General features: G+C 45.1%; 2 protein-coding genes across 2 annotated transcripts in view; one reads left to right on the top strand and one right to left on the bottom strand.

Annotated features, from left to right (window-relative positions):
* Positions 1-2,141, bottom strand: part of ccdc117 (coiled-coil domain containing 117) — a 76,286-nt gene extending 74,145 nt beyond the window's left edge. Inside the window, exons 1-2 of the mRNA XM_059988432.1 lie at positions 1,838-2,141; positions 853-972 (exon numbers count right to left, since the gene is read on the bottom strand). The gene's annotated coding sequence lies outside the window, so the exon portion shown is untranslated. The remainder of the gene's footprint in view (positions 1-852; positions 973-1,837) is intronic.
* Positions 2,142-5,891: 3,750 nt separating this feature from the next.
* Positions 5,892-22,237, top strand: part of tcn2 (transcobalamin II) — a 31,153-nt gene continuing 14,807 nt past the window's right edge. The window contains exons 1-6 of the mRNA XM_059988429.1: positions 5,892-6,062; positions 12,306-12,389; positions 13,715-13,898; positions 15,586-15,731; positions 19,446-19,580; positions 20,788-20,984. Coding sequence (XP_059844412.1) covers positions 12,332-12,389; positions 13,715-13,898; positions 15,586-15,731; positions 19,446-19,580; positions 20,788-20,984 — 720 coding nt within the window. The 5' untranslated portion in view covers positions 5,892-6,062; positions 12,306-12,331. The remainder of the gene's footprint in view (positions 6,063-12,305; positions 12,390-13,714; positions 13,899-15,585; positions 15,732-19,445; positions 19,581-20,787; positions 20,985-22,237) is intronic.

The raw sequence follows: 22,237 nt of genomic DNA, 5'->3' as shown, positions 1-22,237 counted from the left end.
GGTCTCTCTTGGTACATCAAAACCATACTGATTAATACTGCAGATAGGCTCAGGAGAGAGGATTTTGTACTACTGGAATGTATTAATATTGAATTATTATAGTCAGTCATTTATCTGACTGCAACTTCCAATTAATGCATAGTTTAATTAGAATCTGCCTCCACATGTTTAACGCTCTGCACTTGTTAACTCCTGGCTTTCATGTCAGCATTATGAAATTAGTGACTTAAGCCAATTTACCCAAAGCAACCAAGGATTAATTGTAGGCACAGAAATGGACTGGATGCATTATGATGCTTACTAAGCCATGATATAATTTCCATTAATTATGTGTTTCAGTTTTACACCATCAATTAGAAATTAATTAAGAGCCTGCCTATGAATTTAATCAGAGTAACACAACTGAAAAATGTCAGTTTGTTTGTAATATCTCATTAATGTTATTAATTACTATTATTTTGCACTTACTAATCATATAAAGATAAATCCTCTGATTCAATATTAGTTTTCTTAGGGGGTGAGTCTATGACCAGAGGGCACAGACTCAGAATAGAAGGACATTTCTTCAGAACAGAGGTTGGTGAATCTGTGGAATTCATTGCCACAGATGGATGGCTATGGAGGCTAAGTCATTGGCTGCATTTAAGGAGGCAATTGATAGGTTCTTGAATAGTAAGAGCATCAAAAGTTATGGGAATAAGGCAGAATGGGATAATAAATCAGGCATGAAGGAAAGGTGGAGTAGACTCCATGAGCTCAATGGCCCGATTCTGCTCCCATGTCTAAAATCATTCTTAACGTCTACTTTTTAAATTTAATTTCATTTACAATTATCAATTTATGGAATCTCACCATACTTATAAGCTTTTTCCTTGAGAAAATTGTATAAGAATGAGGTGATTTTGATTTTACTTGCATGCAACTGTGACGTAGAACCAGCCATGATAGATGTGGAATGGAGTCAAGATATTACTGCAAAACAACAGAATTTATTAACACTCGAGCAGAAACATAGAAAATTAAAGAAGCGATTAACTTAAAACGAAATTAACAGCGCTATGCGTCTATAGCACCCAAACGATCAAACTTAGAAACAATTGTTAAGAGTCTGACTGGAGCAGAGTCTCAGAATGTCAGTTCAGAAAGTTTCAGGGATTCGCGGGGGCAGTGACAGGACAGACTTTTAGTTTCGAAGTGTAGCGAAGTGACGATCTCGAAGGCTGGTCTCACAAAGCGGCCTCACAGCGGAAGCGTGTTCCCCATGCGCTCTCTTTCGAAGAGTCCGCACGAAGTGGGAATTTCACCAGGTAACTGACGGGACAAGTCCCTTTACCACACACCCCAAACTTTGCAAGGGTTTACCAAAGTGGGTGCCAAAAATCCCCGTTTGGATTACGAAATGTCAGCCACCTCCGAAAAGCACAGCGTTATCGATTAGCCTCTCCCTTCTGGGTTCGATCTTCACCCGCAGTGACAGCTCTGTTGTCCAAACACACCGACTCGCCACCAAAGTGACATCCCACCCTGCAAAAAATCATTTCAGGGAGGTAGCACCCCCGCCCCCCCTCCCGTCGTCGACCTCCAAGGGTGTATGTAATACTTTGTTTAGAGATTTTGTCTAATCTGAAAACCAAGTTGGGTATATGCAGAAAATGTGACATTAAAATATGTACTTGTAGTATTTTATCACGTTTTTATGCCAATACAACTTAAGCAAGTCTACAGGGAGTTTGGCCTCATCATGTAGGACACCAATAGAGTAGCTTCTTAGCAGCTGGCCAGCTAGTTTAAATAACATTAGCTATGCTGATAAAGGAATGACACCTGTTAAACTCACCTCAACATGTCTTTTACATTTTAACCCACCGTGGGCAATAGAAAAGTCACTGTTGCAAACAGTGCAGCGAGCAACACTCATTATTTTTGAGATCGACTGTAAAGCCCGCCCGCAGAGAGAACTGATAGCTCTACTTAGCACGAAGAGAGACCAATCGGGATGCTCCCTCTCCCTCTCAAAAAAATTGATTTCCAGGATATTGTATATGATTTGCGGGCGTCAGGGAGCCGCTATCAATTTGTGGGAGCCTTCCAGGAGAGAGGTGGGATCGGTGGCGGGGCGGAATGTCTGGTCTCTGGAGCAATCTGCGTGGCTGCTTTTATACTGCTGGGGTAGGTCATCGCGTGACACTACAGGAAACCAAGTCACAGATTCCCAGTACATCACGTCCTGTCCCAGGAATTGAAACTGCGGTTCATAACACAACTTATAAACTCATGAAATGCTTTCCCTGATCCTTCACTGTTTTACACCTCAGAGTGTAATAAGGTTATTGTGGACAGTGTTTTCCTCATTCCTTGGGGAGAAATCTTAGATGGAGAATCTTACCTTTTTCTCAACTCTTAACACTATATATTGTACTTAATTTGATCATATGATTATCATTAAGAGTTCAATTTATTCGTTACAAATACAAATTCAAATACAAATTGTCTCCTTGTGGATTCAAGGACAGATTGCAGTAAACTCTTAAATGTGCTCAAGAAAACCATTACATTTCTAAATTTACGAGGCATCCAATTCTATGATAAACTTAAAATCTCCCAATGAAATTAATCTTCCTTTGTTAATGGTTTATTTAATCTCTGCTGTGTTTTGAGCTTTATAGTTAAATATCAGTAGCGAACTATTTCATATTGGACGTCTCACAGGTTGAATTTTATCAATGTATCATACTGAAAAACATTTTAATCTTTTTATAATGATGGCTTGCAGACTCAGGACCAATGGTCAGTTATATATCTGGACTACAGCATTATTTCCAAGACAGAGGTGAATAAAGCTGTAACTAGTGGGTGTGGTGTACATGGATGTTCAAAAGGCTTTTGGTAAAATCCCATATAAAAGACCAGTGTGGAAGATTAAAACGTGGGACACTTATCCCCAGACCCTAAATCCCTCCCCTCCATCCTCTATCCAGTAACATTCCCCTCCTTCTCCCCTTCTCTTCTCCAAACACACAACATTCCATAATAAGAAACAGGAGCAGAATTGGGCCATTCAGCCTATCGAGTCTGTTTCATCATTCGATCGCGGCTGATTAATTTTCCTTCTCGACTCCATTCTACTGTCTCTCCCTAACTCTTTGACACCCTTACTAATCAAGAACCTATGGACCACCCAATGACTTGGCCTCCACAGCTGTATGTGTGCGCAATGAATTCCACAGATTTACCACTGTCTGGCTGAGGAAATTTTTCCTCATCTCTGTTCTAAAGGGATGTCCTCCTATTCTGAGGCTGTCCTCTCTGGTGCTAATTTCCCTACTATAGGAAACATCCTCTCCATGTCTTCCAATATTTTGTACGTCTCAGTGAGAGCCACCCTTGTTCTTCTGAGCTCCAGACCCAGAGCCATCGAAAGCTCCTCATAAGTTAACTCTTTAATCTCAGGATCATTCTCATTAATCTTCTCTGAAACATCTACAAAGCCAGCGCAGTCTTTCTTAGGTATGGAGCTCAATACTGCTCACAATTCTCCAAATGTCTCAAAGGCTCAATGCCTCCTTTGCTCCTTCTGACCGTCAGAACCATCATGAATTCCCGCAGTCCCTGTGATTTTTGTTTCAGGTCCGACCTGCGAGCAGCCTTCGGGAGGATAAGCCCACAAGAAGCATCCAGCCCAGACGGGGTACCTGGTCAAGTACCAAAGTCCTATGCTGGACTGTCCACTGACATCTTTAACCTTCCGCTTGGGCAGTCTGAGGTACCCACCGCCTGTAAGCAGACTCCACTTACACTGGTGCTGAAGAAGAACGTGGTGCCTCAATGACTATCATCCAATAGCATTTGCATTCACAGTGAAGAAATGTTTTCAGAGGCTGGTGATGAAACATAGCAACTTCTGCCTGAGAAGTGATAGGATTCACTCCAATTTGCCTACTGGAGTAACAGGTCTACTGCAGGTGGAATCTCATTGGCTCTTCACTCAACACTGGAACATCTGGATAGGAAAGATGCATGAAGATGCTCTTAATAACTACAGCTTGGTATTTAATACCATCCCCCCCTCAAAACTAATCAATGCTTCAAGACCTTGCCCACAGTTCTTCCTTGTGCAATTGGATCCTGGATTCCATCAATTGCAGACCCCAGTCAGTTCAGACCGACAACATCTCCTCCACAATCTCCTTCAGCACAGGTGCACCACTAGGCTGTGTGCTTAGTCCCCTGCCCTGCTCACTTTACACTTATGACTGTGAGGCTAAGTACAGCTCCGATGCCATATTCAAGTATGCTGACACCACCCCTGCCATCGGCTGAGTCAAAGGTGGTGGTGACTCAGCAGAAAGGAGGAGATTGGAAATCTGGCTGAGTGGTGTCACAACAACAGCCTCTCACTCAATGTCAGCAAGACCGATTACTGACTTCAGGAGAAGGGAACCAGGGATCCATGAGCCAGTTTGCATCGGAGGATCAGAGGCAGAGAGGTTCAGCGACTTTAAATTCCTCGGTGTTATCATTTTGGAGGACCTGTCCTGGGCCCAGCACGGAAGTGCAATCACAAAGAAAGCATGGTAGCATGTCTACTTCCCTAGGAGTTTGCGAAGATTCAGCATGACATGTAAAACTTCAACAAATTTCTACAGATGTGTAGTGGAGACTATGTTGACTGGCTGTGTCACAGACTGGTATGGAAAAACCCTTGAATGCAAAATCCTACAAAAAATGAAGGGTCTTGGCCCGAAACGTTGACAGCGCTTCTCCTTATAGATGCTGCCTGGCCTGCTGTGTTCCACCAGCATTTTGTGTGTGTTGTTCTTTGAATTTCCAGCATCTGCAGATTTCCTCGTGAATACAGCCTAGTCCATCGCAGGTAAAGCCCTCCCCTCCATCCAGCGCATCTACATGGAGTGTTGTTGCATGAAATCACCATCCATCATCAAGGACCCCACCCACCCTCCTCAAGCTCTCTTCTGGTGGCTGCCTGCAGGAAGAAAGTACAGGAGCTTACGTTCTCGATATATTTATTACATTTAATTTTTATTTGCACAATTTGTTGTCTTTTGCACACTGGTAGAACGCCCGCGCTGGTGTGGTCTTTCATCAACGCTATTGTGGTTATCATTATTCTATTATGGATTTATTGAGTATGCCAGCAAGGAAATTAATCTCGGGGTTGTATATAGTGACATATATGTCCTTTGATAATACGTTTACTTTGAACTTTGAGATGTGATCTGAACAATGTCTTATAAAGCCTCTAAAATGCTGGAGGAACTCAGCGCGTCAGGCAGCTTCTTTGGGAGTAAACAGTTGCTTTTTCGGGCTGAGACCTTTCATCAGTCCCGATGAAGGGTCTCAGCTCGAAATATTGAAGGGTTTCTTCCCCTCCATAGATTCTGCCTGACTTGCTGAGTTCCTCCAGCAGTTTGCGCCTGTTGCTCAAGATTTCTAGCATCTGCATCTCGTGTTTTTGCTTAGCTTAATACCATTGCTTTTATATTCTAATCCTCTTGAGACAAATCCCACCTTTTGCCTTTCTCTCTATAGACTAGCCCTACAAGTTAACCTTTAGGGACATCCACGTTCTTCCCAGTCCCGCTGACCGATCCTTTTCCCCCTCTCCATTGCCGCATTCCCTCCCCCTCTACCCCCCAGCCTTCATCTTCTCTCCTTTCTTCCCACTCCTTACCTACCCCTCCACAACCAGTTACCCTACCGGCTCCCTCTCTTCCCCCGCACCGCTAGTTGCCCCGCCTCTCCGACGGCCCCGTCCTCCCCCATCCTCCGCTCCCTCCCTTCCTTCCTGCTCCATCCTCGATCCTCCCCTCCCTGTTTCCATTCCTGCTGACAGTCGGTCAGCTGAGCGCTCACATGACCGGCTGAGTGACAGCAGTCGCCTCCAACCGGAACAGAGGGAACAGGGCAGCGGACTGACCTGCTGACCAGCCGCCAACCGAGCAGCCCCGCTACATCGGGCAGTCTCAGCCGGGGCGATAACAACGCACTGTGTCAACTTTCGCTGCGAAATAGTTTGCTGCCGGTTCACGGTGCGGGACAGGGTGAGTACGGAGTGGGCTCAGTCCAGTCAGTCCCGTGGATCCCAACTCGGCTGCCCGAACCGGAGGAGTGCTGAGTACGGTCTGGGTCCCGGTGGGTGGGTTAGCTCTGACTTATCGCTTCTCACCCCATACAAGGGTTTGCTCTCCTCCTCTAATCCGCCGACTGGGAGGGCGGAGAGGGATCGGGACGGGGTATGTGCCGGGGGTTGCTCCGTCCGTGATCCCCGCCTGCCCGCCCCTCTTCGATGGGACAACAAACTAATCCTTAGTGTGCAAGATCTTGCACAAGAGGATCCGGGTTATCCCTGCTATAATTATCAGGTAACCTGTTAGTCATCGTGGGGTCTTGGTGTATCTAAATTGGTCTCTGAGTTTCATAGGAAGGCAGGGTGGGTTTGTGTTTTAGTAAGCAGATGTACTTATCCAGTCCGAAATTAAACAAAATAAAGCTTTTTTAAAGATTTCCTTGCAGCAAAAATCAGTTTAATCCTGAGGTCCCATTCCTCATGGATCTGGTGAATTTGGCCTCTGACACCAGAACTGGTGGTGGGTGGGGCAGAAAGTGACAAAGGTCAAATAGAGTACTGTATGTGGAGTACTGTATGAACTGTGTGCTGCATGTGGAGTACTGTATGTACTGTATGAACTGTATGTGGAGTACTGTATGTACTGTGTACTGTATGAACTGTATGTGGAGTACTGTATGTACTGTGTACTGTGTGCTGTATGTAGAGTACTGTATGTGGAGTACTGTATGTACTGTGTGCTGTATGTGGAGTACTGTATGAACTATACTGTATGTGGAGTACTGTATGTAGAGTACTGTATGAACTATACTGTATGTGGAGTACTGTATGTACTGTGTGCTGCATGTGGAGTACTGTATGTACTGTATGAACTGTATGTGGAGTACTGTATGTACTGTGTACTGTATGAACTGTATGTGGAGTACTGTATGTACTGTGTACTGTGTGCTGTATGTAGAGTACTGTATGTGGAGTACTGTATGTACTGTGTGCTGTATGTGGAGTACTGTATGAACTATACTGTATGTGGAGTACTGTATGTAGAGTACTGTATGAACTATACTGTATGTGGAGTACTGTATGTACTGTGTGCTGTATGTGGAGTACTGTATGTAGAGTACTGTATGAACTATACTGTATGTGGAGTATTGTATGTACTGTACTGTATGTAGAGTACTGTATGAACTATACTGTATGTGGAGTACTGTATGTACTGTACTGTATGTAGAGTACTGTATGAACTATACTGTATGTGGAGTACTGTATGAACTATACTGTATGTGGAGTACTGTATGTACTGTACTGTATGTGGAGTACTGTATAAACTATACTGTATGTGGAGTACTGTATGTAGAGTACTGTATGAACTATACTGTATGTGGAGTACTGTATGTAGAGTACTGTATGAACTATACTGTATGTAGAGTACTGTATGAACTATACTGTATGTGGAGTACTGTATGTACTGTGTACTGTATGAACTATACTGTATGTGGAGTACTGTATGTAGAGTACTGTATGAACTATACTGTATGTGGAGTACTGTATGTACTGTGTACTGTATGAACTATACTGTATGTGGAGTACTGTATGTACTGTGTACTGTATGAACTATACTGTATGTGGAGTACTGTATGTGGAGTACTGTATGTACTGTACTGTATGTAGAGTACTGTATGAACTATACTGTATGTGGAGTACTGTATGTACTGTACTGTATGTAGAGTACTGTATGAACTATACTGTATGTGGAGTACTGTATGTACTGTGTACTGTATGAACTATACTGTATGTGGAGTACTGTATGAACTATACTGTATGTGGAGTACTGTATGTAGAGTACTGTATGAACTATACTGTATGTGGAGTACTGTATGTAGAGTACTGTATGTGGAGTACTGTATGAACTATACTGTATGTGGAGTACTGTATGAACTATACTGTATGTGGAGTACTGTATGTACTGTACTGTATGTAGAGTACTGTATGAACTATACTGTATGTGGAGTACTGTATGTAGAGTACTGTATGTGGAGTACTGTATGAACTATACTGTATGTGGAGTACTGTATGTACTGTACTGTATGTAGAGTACTGTATGAACTATACTGTATGTGGAGTACTGTATGTACTGTGTACTGTATGTGGAGTACTGTATGTAGAGTACTGTATGTGGAGTACTGTATGTACTGTACTAGGCAGCTGGAACTCAATCCAGACAAGTAGGAAGTGCGCATTTTGGAAGGCAGATCTGGGTAGGACATACACAGTGAATTGTAAGGTGCTAAGGACTATTGTTGAGCAAAGAGACTTGGGAGTTTGTCTATTGTGCACTGAAATTGGCAACTCAGGTAGAGTGTTGGCATGCCAGACTCGGTAGGTGGGACACCATGTCTGGTTAAGGTGCACTGAGAGTATTGTGTGCATTTCTGGTTGCCACGCAGTAGCGGGGATGATTGCCCGGAGAGAATGCAGAGAAGGTTCACCTGTATGCTGGTAAATTTACATTGGTTTATATTGTACAGGTACAGAGGTACAGTGAAAAAACTTGCTTTGTACTGAGGTAATTCAAGGTAAAACAGTAAGAGTACAGAATGAAGTGTTACAATCTGTTGGGCCCAGGATAGATCTTCAGCGATGTTTACCCGCAGGAACTTGGAACTGCTCACCCTCTATGAAGATGGGTGTGTGTTCCTTTGACTTCTCTTTCCTGAAGTTCATAATCGATTCCTTGGTCTTTCTAACAAGTGCGAGGCTCTCAATCAGCTGTTCTACCTCACTCCTGTACACTCCATCTGGAATTCTGTCAACAACAGTTGTGTCATTGGCATATTTGTAGATGCCATTTGAGCTGTGCCTATCCAACAGTTGTGGGTGTAGAGAGAGTAGGGCAGTGGGCTGAGGTTGATTGTCAGTGAGGAGGAGATCCTTCTTCCAATCCACACAGACTGTGGTCTCCCGGTGAGGAGGTACAGAGGCCCAGGTTTTGGGGCTTGTTGTTTCGTACTGAGGAGATGATGGTGTTGAATGCTGAGCTGTAATTGACAAACAGCAGCTGATGTAGGTATCGCTGTAGTTCACTTGACTCAAGGCCAACTGGAGACCCAGTGGGATCTGTCCTGGCGATGAGCAAATTGCAACAGATCCAGTTCTTTGCTTGGTTAGGAGCTGATTCTGCCAACACTGGGCGATAGTCATTGAGGTGGCTCACACTGCTCTTTTTGAGCACTGGTACAATTGTCCTTTTGAAGCAGGTGGGAACCTTCATCTGCAGCAATTGCCCTCCCACCAGCGGGTTGGCACAGGTTTTCAGTGCCCTGTAACAGGTACATCATCAGAGGCTAATGCCTTTCGAAGATTCACCCTTTGAAAAATGTTCTGACTTCAGCCTCTGAGACAGAGGTCGTGGGGTCATCAGATTCTGCAGGGATTCACACAGGTGTAGTTTTATTCACCCTTTCGAAGTGTGCATGAGAGGTGTTTCGCTCACCTGTGAGTGAAACGTCATGGCTATTTATAATGTTAAGTTTTGCTTTGTAGGAAGTAATAGCCTGTTAGAACTGACACGCATCCTGGAATTGATTTATTGCTCTTCAAATAGCCTTCCGAGGATTACATCTGGGCTTCTTGTAGAATTCTGGATCACTGGTCTTGACTGCCGCAGGTGTAGCCCTCAGCAGGCCACAAATCTCCTGGTTCATCCATGGCTTTTGGTTTGGGTATCTTCATGCACACGGGTTCTGATGAAATCCGACAACTGTAGCGTTTTCATTCAGATTCAAAGATGAATGCCTGAATATTGTCCAGTCCACTGATTCAAAGCAATACTGTAAGTGCTTCTCTGCCTCGGTTGACCTTACCTTCTTTGTCCTTACCTCTGATGCTGTGGTCTTTAGCCTCTGCCTCTATGCCAGGCGATTGGACTTCCCAAAGTGCAGGCGTGGGATGTCACAGTAACCATTCTTGATGATGGTATAACAGTGGTCAAGTGTGTTGGCTCTCCTTGTTCCACGGGTGGTGTGTTGGTGGTAGTTCTTCAAAGACTTCTTCCAGCTGTGGAACATTATTGTGTTGGAGATTGCAGATCGACGTAGGTGATGAACTGGAATAGGCATCAATGGATTTTTGGTTGGCAGAACACAAGGCGAGGCATCCCATGAGTGCCTTAACATTATTCATTACAGATGCCTTGGATGAAGGTACCAAAGCTCCAACTGATAAATGGGCTGAAGGGTGGGAGAAGTAGTTTGTGGAAAGGACAACAGGAGATTGCAAAGAAAGATAGGTTAAGGATCTGGTTAAAAGAATAAATGTGAGGTGACATTACTGAATATGTAAGGGGGTTTCTTTTTTGTTACTGTGTATGTGAATCAAAATGGTTTCTTTGTTTTGTTAAAAGTAGGAATGCTTCTTTGTTATGATAAGTGCTTTCTCTCGCAGATTGTTTGGGTTTAGAATTTACTGATAACGGGAATTGTATTCATTTGTTAACCAATTGGGATTAATGTTATTCTCTCTTGGGGGGTTATATGGGAGGCAGGGTTTGAGGGTTGGCACAACATCGTGGGCCGAAGGGCCAGTAATGTGCTGTACTATTCAATGTTCTATGTTCTCTTCTGAGTCTGTAAGCTATTGTTGGCGGGCTTTTGGGGAGTCGGCGCGAGGGGGTGAGAGGGAGAGGACGCAATGCTGTAAATTGGGTGACGGAAAGGACCCCAAGCGGGGGGGGTCCGAGACCAGGAGGTTAGGCGAGGAGAGGAGACGTAGACAGATGTGCCGGGGGTGCTTGGTTGATCACTTCGGGAGGTCCTGAGCTGTGAGTCGAGGAGGTCTGAGGGGATCGAATGGTGGCTAGAAGACATCGATAATTGATCTCCCAACGGTTGTGCATGAAGTGGTTTGGACTTTGATAAGTTTTCGCGCCTTTTCTTTATTTTCATTTCCTTCATATATACTGTATCATTATTAATCACGTAGTTCTAGTAATCTCTATAAAGTGTAATCATTTAATCGCATGGAGTATACTGCCTGTTATTTGGTGAGGTGGTTGACATCACACAGCATCCACACAAACTGATTATCCAGTTTGTCGGGGCTGAAGGCTGCAGCCCCTAGACAGAAGTGAGCTGAGTGAGCCTGAGGCGACCCAGGGGGTTACATTGGGGGAGCTCTGTCCGGGATTGCATTCTGTGGAATTCTGTGTGATCACCCTCTTTAAATTATGCAGGCTGCGGGGAAGAAAAGGTGCCAAAACGTATCAAAGTCCAAACCATTTTGTGCACAACCATTGGAGCTCAGTTAACGATGTCTTCTGGCCACCATTCAATCCCCTCAGACCTCCTCGACTTGCAGCTCAGGACCACCCGAAGTGATCAACCTGCATCTCTGTCTTCGTCTCCTCTCCTCGCTGAACCTTCTGGCCTCGGACTCCCGCTCGGGGTCCGTTCCATTGCCCAGCTTACAGCATCACGCCCTCTCTCTCTCACCCTCTCACGCCGACTCCCCAAAAGCCCACCAACAATAGCTTACAGACTCAGAAGAGAGAATAACATTAATTCCAACTGGTTCACAAAGGAATACAATTCTCGTTATTAGCAACGCTAAACCCAAACAAACTGCGAGAGAAAGCACTTATCATAACAAAGAAGCATTCCTACTTTTAACAAAACAAAGAAGCCATTTTGATTAACATACGCAGTAACAAAAAAAGAAACCCCCTTACAAATATATTTATGGAAAATTCACATTTAACATACAAAAGAGTTGAGACAACATCTGCCGGAAGTAAATTCCTTGTATGTGCACAGGTACTTGGCGATTAAAGTCTGATTCTGATTCTGAGTAATGGGAGAGAGAGCAGGAAAGTGATGTTGAAATTATGACTGGATCAGCCATGGCCTTACTGATGGAGTCAGCTCAAGGGACTGACTGACCATCTCCTGCTGTATCTGATCTTCTTGAAAAGCAAGGGGTTAAATGTCAAAAGAGTTCATCAGGATGTGGATTTCACCCGGTGATAGTGGTGAGGTTATCTAAGGGCAGAACTGAACTATAGAGTCGAGGGTCCAGTTTCAAATCTGTACATTGACGTTATGTACTTATGTTTTCTGGGAAATGAGAAACACTGCTACTAATTTGTTTAGGTCCAGATTTTTTTCTATGATTGTTTCAATATCTTTTCCATTTTATCAAATATTTCCCTTCCTGTTTTTCCCAGAACACTGCATTTCTGTAAAATACATCATGCAGCCCAGACTGTTGCTGTTGATATCCTGCACGGGGATTCTTTTCCTCACAGTCAGTAAGTATTATTGTTCTCTCCCCCCCCCACCCCACCCCATGCTTAATGTGTGTGTGTGTGTGTGTGTGTGTGCGCGCGAGCGAGCGAGCGTGTGTGTGTATTGATACTAGAATTTGTAGCAGATTTGATTTTGTTTTTCTGCTTTGTTACATTTGTGAGTCTCCTGTGCCTTTGATCAGGAGCAAAGCAGGCGATGTACATTTCTGCAGTCTCTGTTGGACATTTGGAAATCTGCAGAGAGTGTCTAGTGTATAGAAGGGATAGGATGAGGCTGTTCTGTGTCAAAATGAGACAGAAGCAGTTGGTGCAACACATAAACACGAGATTCGTCAATGCAGGAAATCCAGAGCAACGTACACAAAACACTGGAGGGACTCAGAAGGTCGGGTGGTATCTGTGAATGAGCAGTGAAAGTTTCAGGCCAAGACACTTAATCAGGACTGGCATTGAGGTTTGAACAGGAGAGAAGAAAGTTGGTGGTTGATGTCTGGGTAGGCAGTTAGAGATGACAAGACACAGAGTGGGCTCCCAAGTTAGAGTGGGATTAGTGTAAACTGAAACTGATGCTGGATGGTCAAGGTGGAACTGGTGGGCTGTCCTCGCTGCAACCCTATGACTTTAGTGAAAAGGTAAATGGAATTAAAGACGATGTCAGCCATGATCTTTTTGAACAACAAATTAGATTTGAGGGGCTGAATGTTTGCTGCTACACAAAATAATGCTCTTTTGTGCCCCCAGCTCTGTGGTAGTTTCAAGGAACACATCCTCCACTCTGATATGTCTGAGTGGTCACCGGCAGGCTATTGGATCTCAATGTCCAGCATGTAGCAAACATACACGTGGCTGTGGCTGAGATCTTAGACTGATATCCAGAGGAAACTGTGGGGGAATTTGTTCTACAGGAGACTTTTCCCCCTATCCTGCACCAACTTTATCCCAAAGCTCACACTCCGGGGTGAATCCCTTCTGACATGTGTGGGGCGGAGGGTTATCTTGTCTTGTCAATGAGTGCTCTGTGTTGGTGGGGGGGGGGCAGTGTTAGAACACTTCAGGCAGCATGGTAGCGTAGCAGTTACTGTAACACTTCTGCAGCATCACTGTCCCAGGTTCAATTCCTGTTGCTGTCTGAAAGGAGTTTATATGTTCTCCCTGTGACTGAGTTGATTTCCTCCAGTTCTCTGGTTTCCTCCCATGTTCCAAAGATGTACGAGTTGGTAGGTTAATTGGTCACATGGGTGTAATTGGGTGTGTGGGCCTGTTACCATGCCGTGTCACTAAATAAAGAAATAAACAACATTGTCAACAACTTGCTCTGTCTATGTCAGAACTGGAAGCCAGTCACGAGAAGACCATCGTGGCCTTGAACTCCCGTCTCCTTAGATCTACGGGTACGTTGCCAGCCAATCCCAGTATCCACATTGCCTTGCGATTGTCGGAGCACCATGGCCTCGGCTTTGAACGGAAATACCTTCACCGGCTGAAGTCTGACCTCCACAGGAAGCTTTTCAGGTAATTGCCCCACTTGCTCTGTACACCGGCCAGCTTGCTCCCCAGAGCACCAGGCATCAACCCTTCCACCTAGTACTTGTAAATTATGCCTCATATGTGAAGGAAGCAGGGCTGGTGACAGTCTGAAGGATTTAAGCAAGATAACCCTGGGATTATGTTGAATTTATTTTGCATTAAAGCCAGTTTCGTGCCAATGTGGGAAAATGATACTGCCATCCTTACTCAATCCCTTTACAACTTCCAGACCCAACAAGTCAAGAGTTCTCTTAGTCAAAATGTCGTTCTCTGTACCGTGGAGCTCATTTAAAACTCCCTTTTGTGACTTACATCAAATGTTAATTTGCTTATTCATTGATCTACCTTGGCTCCTGTAATACCTTCATTTTGAAAATGCTTATTCTTCTTCAAACCTCTCCATGGTCTCTTGCCCTCATTATTTCTGAACCCCTCCAACGATACAAGCTTCTGCAAAATCTGTGCTTCTGCTATGAATATTTCTGATTCATTGTTATCAACCATGACTTCACCTCGAGGACTGCTGGCCCTCCTCAGCCTACCCCTCTAACCAAAGGTTTAGAGAGAGCCTCCCCCTCACCTACCCTCACTTCCTCTCTCATTTCTCATGGGGGTTGACTGACCTGCTGCTGCCTCTACCTGTTGGATCTTTCAAGTGTTTCAAATACTTCATGTTTTTATTTCAGATTTTATTTTTTATATTGTTACAGTTGTGCCACTAATTTCAGATGTGGAAACAACTTCTCTAGCCCTCTCTCTCTCTCTCTTTCTCTTTCTCTCCATGCCCATCCCCACCCTTCTCACTCCCATCCTAACTCTCTCTCTGTCTCCCTCCCTCCCTGTTCTCCCCTATTCTCTAACAGTGTTGGACCTTAACATTTAACTTAGAATTGGAATTAGTTTGGAGCTGGAATTGTTTTATTATTCTCACATTTTCCAAGATGGAGTGAAACGCTTGTCTTACATACCATCCTTGTGGATGTGTTATTACACAGTGTGTTGAAGTGTACAAGATGAAACAATAACAGGTGCAGAATAAGTGTTAAGAGAGACTCCAGTGCAGGTAGACAGTAAGGTGCAAGAACATAATGAGGTAAAAGTGCCTGATGTATCTGTCTCTGCACACAGCCGGCAACACTTTCCATGCACTCAGCACTCTATGGGTAAAAAACAAAATGTACCTCTGACATCCCCTGTACTTCCCTCCAATCACCTTAAAATTATGCTGCGTCTTATTGGCTGTTTCTGCCCTGAGATAAAGGTGCTAACTGTCCACTTCATCAATGCCTCTGTGCACCTCTATCACTCCTCCTCCTCCACTCCAGAGGGAAAAGCACAGTGGGGCAGTCGTTAGCACGATACTTTTCCAGTTTGGGCTGTCAGAGTTCAGAGTTTAATTCCCACGTCATCTGTAAGGAATCTCTCCTCCCCGTGACCGCCTGGGTTTTCTGCAAAAGCTCTGGTTTCCTCTCACAGTCCAAAGACGTCCCAGTTACTAGGTTACTTGGTCATTGTAAGTTGTCCCATGATTAGTCTGGGGTTAAACCAGGGGCTGCTGGGCAGCGTGGCTCGAAGAGACAGAAGGGCCTATTCCACTCTGTACCTCAATAAATAAGTAAATCAGAATCTAAGTCTGCCCGACTTTCATGGTTCTCTCCCTTGGCTCCCCCAGATCACGGCTGGATTCTAAGCTCTCCACTGGCCTCGTAGCTCTGTACCTGTTGGCGTTGCGTGCGTCCTGCCAGAATATGCGAGCACAACAGCCAGCACTGCTCTACCTGAAGAACAAACTTGATGCTGAAGGAAACTACACCAAATGTACGTGCTCTCTTCTCCCTTGGGGTATATTCACACAGTCCTCATGTTGCTTGGTTTGTAATCTAATTCTCAGGTTGAACTAACTCTCTGAAATCATGACTTCAAATCTCAACGTAGAGGTATAAAATTCCTGTTAATTGAATTAAATCAGACTAACAGCTTGTATAGTGACTCTGTATGTAACCTAACATGCTTACAGAGAGGGGAATGGGTCTGAGTTACCTCTGGCTCCCTAGCAGTATACTTGATCAGTGTCTCTGTGCGTGTGTATGCATATCTTCGGGCACGTGTGTGTTACTCATAATTCTGTAAGAGACTGTTAATTAGCCACACTCAGTACTTGGGTGCTGTACTAATAGATTTCCTACCCTATCCAGCACCATAGAGTTTCCAGTGAGCCCGGAGGTTGAGAAACAGACCGGGAACATTTCAAGGAACCCAACAAACGTCATGTCCAATCATTGGGAACTTCTTACACCTGGATTATTGTTGGTTACTGCCTCCTCTGCCATCTGGTGGTGAGGAGGATGCAGTACAGACCATCCTCAATGTGCTGATTCTCTCTGTCTCTGACTGCAAAATGGACCATTGATGATTAGGCACTTTGTTCTATCACACAGACAAAGAAAGACAAAACGAAAAGGACTTGCATTTGCTTTTTGCTTTTTGCTTTTTGCTTTTTTTTTCATTTTATTTAGAGATACAGCACTGAACAGACTCTCCCAGCCAAACGAGCTGCACACAGCAACCCACCTGTTTAACAGGAACCTGGTCACAGGACAATTTACAATTACCAATTAACCTACTAAGTGCTGCATCTTTAGGTTATGCAAGGAAGTTGGTGCACCTGAAGGAAACCCACACTTTCACGGGAAGAAGGTACAAACTCCTTGCACACAGCTCTGGAATTGAACTATAACCTCTGACCCTGAGCTTTTAATAGCATTGTGCTGATCACTACACTGTTGTGCTATCTTAAGATGCCTTACTATGTTTTATAGACACCAAAACACCTGGGAACTAGGTATGGTTGTCACGAAAAAAAATACAACTGTCAACAAGATTTGACATCTGAAAATGGTAACACACACAAAATGCTAGAGGGACTCCGCAGGTCAGGCAGCATCTATAGAGAGGAATAAATGGGGCAGCACAGTAGCATAGTGATTAGCATGTTGCTTTACAGAGGAGCCGGGTTCAATTCCCACCCCTGCCTGTAAGGAGTTTGTATGTTCTCCCCATGACCGTGTGCTCTGGTTTCCTCCCACAGTCCAAAGTTGTACTGGTTGGTAGGTTAATTGGTCATTGTAACTTGTTCCAGGATTAAATTAGGGATTGCTGAGCAGTGTGGCTCAAAGGGCCAGAAGTCCTAATCTGAGCTGTATCCCAATAAATAAACAAACAAACAGCCAGTGTTTTGGGCTGAGACCCTTTATCAGGACTAGAAAAGGAAGGGGAAGAAACCAGAACAGGAAGTTTGGAGGGAGGGGAAGAAGCACAAACTGGCAAGTGATAGGTGGAGGAACGTAGGTAGAATTTAGAACAATACAGCGCAGTACAGGCCCTTTGGCCCACAATGTTGTGCCAACCCTCAAACCCTGCCTCCCATATAGGTGGGTAATGGGGATAAATAAGAAGCGGGGAGGTGCTAGATGGAAGAGTAAAGAGCTGAAGAAGGATGCATCTGATAGGAGAGGAGAGTGGACCGTGGAAGGAGGGAAGACTCCAGAGAGAGGGGATAGGCTGTTGAGCAGAAGAGAAGGCGTAAGAGGGGAGCCATAATGGGGAATTGAAAATGGAAAGAGAATTAACCAGAAGTTAGAGAGATCGATGTGCATGCTATCAGGTTGGTGGCGACATCATTAGTTTTATGACAAGTTACAGAATAGATACTGGGTGCACATTTCTGCCTCTGTTCAAATGTTGCCATTGGAACCTAACGTACACCTAGGGTGGCAATGTTCAACAATGCTGAATCCCTAGGTACAGTGCTGGTGTGTCAGCTTAGGCAGACTGTCTACCTCCTCAGCACAGACTTATCCTCATCTACAGTTCGTTTCACTAGAGAGACAAGTACAAGATGTCATGGCAACGCCCCATCCAGGAACTGGCACATTGCCTGAGCATGGGTCAGCAGAGCCATCTGCATCGCCCGTGGCTGCAGATCTAACCGCCACCTGATCTGCTCTATTATTTCCGTTAACCTGGCCTAAATGATCAGTGTCAGCAGGACAGGGGCCACATGAAGATCAGTGTCAAACCACTCTGTGAACCGGACTTGGCTCTTCTCTCAGATAACCGGGGCACAGGAATCACCAAGGGTCTACAACGTGTGGAGGGCCTGAAGTCTGACGTACTGGTACCCGTGAAGAGACTTCTCCCTCCACGAAGAAGTAGCTGAGAATGTCCGGATGTTGAAGGGTTAATGAACTGTAAGCATGAGGATTTCTGGATTGCAAACCCCACCGTTGCACAAGTAGCCCTACAGGTACCTGACGGCGTTTACAGCACTGTACAGAGACAGGACCTCGGGCCAACAATGTTGAACCGTATTGGATTGATTGCGAGAATATGGCGTTTGCATGTGCAGCCGATTGATCACATGGTGAATTCACTGGGCTTCCCACTTACGGAAGGCCTTCTCCTTTTCGAAGGGCTTTTGAGTGCGCATATTCCTTTTCATCTTGGCGGGCCCAGTTTGTCACTCTCGCAGTGTAAGTTGGCTATTGTGTACCGTGGCCAACGTGACACAGTAGAAACTAATGCTGCTACCTCGTCGTCGTTCTTGCTTGGCCTACACGTAACAAATGCCTGTGCCAAGCATAATGCCAATTTAAACTAATCCCTTCTGCTAGACATGGCCTACTTAGCCCATATCCAACACATTCATCTGCCTGTCTAAAAGCCTCTTGAATACCACTGTCATATCTGCTGCCACTACCACCACTAGCAGTGTGTTACAGGGGCCTGCCACTCTCTGTGTAAAATAAAATTTGTCCTGTACATCCCCTCCTGCTCACCTTAAAGCTATTCCCTCTAGTATTCAGCATTTCTACCCTTGGAAAAAGACTTTGGTTATCTACCTTATCTAAGCCTCTCGTAATTTTGTAAAATTCTATGAGGCCTCAGTCCGTGACACTCCACAAGCTTGTGCAACCTCTTTATAGCTTACACTCCCTGATCGAGGCAGAATCCTGATAAACCTCCTCTGCAGCCTCTTCAAGCCCTCCACATACTTTCTGATGGAGGATATTGAGGCTTTGGAGATGGAGGGTGGAGGGGCGAGGAGTCACCGCAGCCTCTTGACAGTCGTAGCAAACACGGTTCATCAGTACCGCCACTGCCCAGCCATGGCGTATTCTTGCGGTACGATGCAGCTTGTGTGGATTGTAGGATTGCTTGAGTATTATGGAGGGATGCCAGTGTAGACTGGATGGGTTGAATGGCCTAATTCTGCTCCTGTGTCTTGTGGTGTGTGGGTGTTGTGCATCGAGTGGGTTCTCTGTACAAATGTGCAAGTATAAAGCACTCTAAACTATAATTTGTGCTTTGCAGTTTGAAAAATACAGTAAGGGCAGCCCCAGTTGACGCTGACTGCTTGTCAATGGTTAATTGAAGCGTTAATCTAAAAGGAAACTTTGAAAGGTCCAGGTTGTGGGTTTGGGGTGAGTCACTGCTGCCGTGTCACTAACCCGTTTTATCTGGGAATTGCAGATCACCACATGCCTCTGAGCAGCCACTACCAATACAGTTTGGGAGTGTTGGCCCTCTGTGTGAACAACATACGGATACATCATATGGTCTTCTCTGGGTTGGTGCCACATCACCGCCACCTCCATCACTCAGTCGGTGAGCACTTTTATTCTCTGAAACACACACAGACTGCCGGAGGAATTCAGCAGATCAGGCAACATTCAATGAGTCGACGCTTTGGACTGGAAAGGAAGGGGGAAGATGCCAGAATAAAAAGCTGGGGGTAGGGAAGGAGGATGATGAGAAAGTGATAGGTGAAGCCAGATGAGTGGGAAAGGTAAAGGGCAGGAGAGCAAGAACCTGATAGGAGAGGAGAGTGGACCATGGGAGAAAGGGAAGGAAGAGGGGCACCAGAGGGAGGTGATGGGCAGGTGTCGAGAGGTAAAAGGCCAGAGTGCAGAATGGAAGAAAAGGGGAGCAGGAGGGAAACATTTTTTTTACTGGAAAGAGAAATCAACATTTGCATCATCAGGTTGGAAGCTACCCAGACAAAATATCCACACCGAGGCACAAGAAGAGGCTTTGGACTGACATGTCAGAATGGGAATTGGAATTAAAATGTTTAACCACTGGGAAGTTCCACTTGTGGTGCTGGTGTGGACGTTCGATGATGCACCCCCACCCCCCCATTTTATCATGGCTCTCACCAATGTAGAGGATGCCGCATTGGGAGCACCGGACACAATAGATGGCCCCAGCAGATTCTCAGGTGAATGTTGCCTCACCTGGAAGGACTGTTTGGGGCCCTGAGTGGAGGTGAGGGAGGAGGTGATGGGCATGTGGGTAGCACTTTGGCTGTTTGCAGGCCAAGTGCCCAGAGAGAGATTATGGGATGGATGAATGGACAAGGAAATCATGGGGGAGCAATCCCTGTGGAAAATGGAGAGTGGGGGCAAGGCGAAGACATAGTAAAATCTCAGAAAGGCAGTGTCCATTATTAAGAACCTCCAGCACCCAGGGCATGTCCTTTTTTCCCTGTTACCATCAGGTAGGAGGTACAGAAGCCTGAAGGTACACACTCAGCGATTCAGGAGTGCTGCAGGGGTTGATGCTGGGTCCATTGTTGTTTGTTACCTATATCAACGATCTGGACAATAATGTGGTGAACTTCATAAATTAAAGCACAGCAGTTGGGATGTTATGTTGAAATTGTATAAGATGTTGGTGAGATCTAATTGTGCTGTAGTGTTTTGACTCTGACTCTAATGTTATGAAGAGTGCAATCAGATCATTTCATGAAATCCCTGATGACGTCCCAGCAGCCTTTGCTAATGGTTAACATGAGTGTCTCTTTCACTGGCAGACACATCAGCCTTGGTGGTGTTGGCACTGAAGTGTGTACTGGAGTCGAAAGCGCCCAATAGTAATCGCTGGATGTACAGTCAGCACAGAAGGCAGAAGGCACAGAATGAAGTGAACGAGCTAATGGAAATGATACGGAGAAAGCAAGAAAGCACTGGGGTGATTGGGAACACCTACAGCACACCACTCGCTCTGCAGGTACTTAAAAGCTTTTTGGCTTTGTGTTTCTGACGTACAAAGCAGTAGAAGTGTGATCACTGGAGCTGAGTATGACGTTATCCTAAGGCATTGTCTGTTGGCCGATCCAGGATCCACATATTCTGGTGCAGTGTGGGCAAGAGTAAGTGGTGGCTGTGGTTAGTGGTTGAGTCTCTTGGTGTTCATTCTCTGCTTCCATAGCTGCCACTTGTTCCCACGTAGCGCAGCAGAGGCCATTCCCACGTAGCGGAGTGCCTGTTGAACAGATTTCCTCCAGGTGTATCTATTGGGTGCAGTGTCTTCCTAGTTTTAGATGTAAGTGGCATACAATAAATAGGGTTCACACAACTGGTGACAAAAAGGTGTTGGTGGGGAATCTGTGGCCTCTTCCTGTCTCTGTGAAGGCAAGATATAAGGTTATTGGCAGTGTGGAGGATCTTGGAGTGCACGTCCATAGATCCCTCCAAGTTGCCATGCAAGTTGATAGGGTTGTTAAGTATGTTGTATTGGCCTTTGTTAATGGGAGATTGAGTTCATGATCCACAAGATAATGTTGCAGTTCCGTAAAACCGTAGTTAGACCACACTAGGGTTCTGGTCACCTCATTATAGGAAAGGAGGAAGCTTTAGAGAGGATGCAGAGGACATTTACCATGATGCTGTCTGGATCAGAGAGCATGTCTTATGAGGATAAGTTTTTTCTTTGGAGTGAAGGAGGATGAGAGGTGACTTGATAGAGGTGTACAGGATGATAAGAGGTATGGATTGAGTGGACAGCCAGAGGGGTGGAAATGGTTAATACAAGGAGGCATAATTTTCAGGTGTTTGGAGGAAAGTATGGTGGTGGGGGGAATGTCAGAGGCAAGTCTTTGACTGAGAGTGGTGGGTGCATGGAACATCTTGCTGGGTTGGTGGTAAAGGCAGGTACATTAGTTGAATTTAGGTGTGTGATTGATGATATAAAAATGGAGAGTTTTGTAGGAAGGAAGGATTAGATTAATCTTAGAGTCGGTTAAAAAGTTGGCCCAAGAAGAATCTGTACTGTGCTATAATGCTCCGTGCTCTCCAACCTTCTCCTGTGACAAGCTCCCTTCTGCTTGACTATCTCTGATACCTCTCCTGGGATTGTCCTCCCTTCTGCTTGACTATCTCTAATACCTCTCCTGGGATTGTCCCCACGCTGAACTCACCCAAATGCAGGCTCTCAAATGAAGGCTTCCTTTTCAGTGATTCCACCCAATGATTCACTCTTGG

This window comes from Hypanus sabinus, chromosome 13 (assembly GCF_030144855.1).
Source record: "Hypanus sabinus isolate sHypSab1 chromosome 13, sHypSab1.hap1, whole genome shotgun sequence".
Taxonomy (NCBI): Eukaryota; Metazoa; Chordata; class Chondrichthyes; order Myliobatiformes; family Dasyatidae; genus Hypanus; species Hypanus sabinus.
Note: the sequence above shows the minus strand (reverse complement) of the source record. Positions and strands in the feature narration are given on the sequence as shown.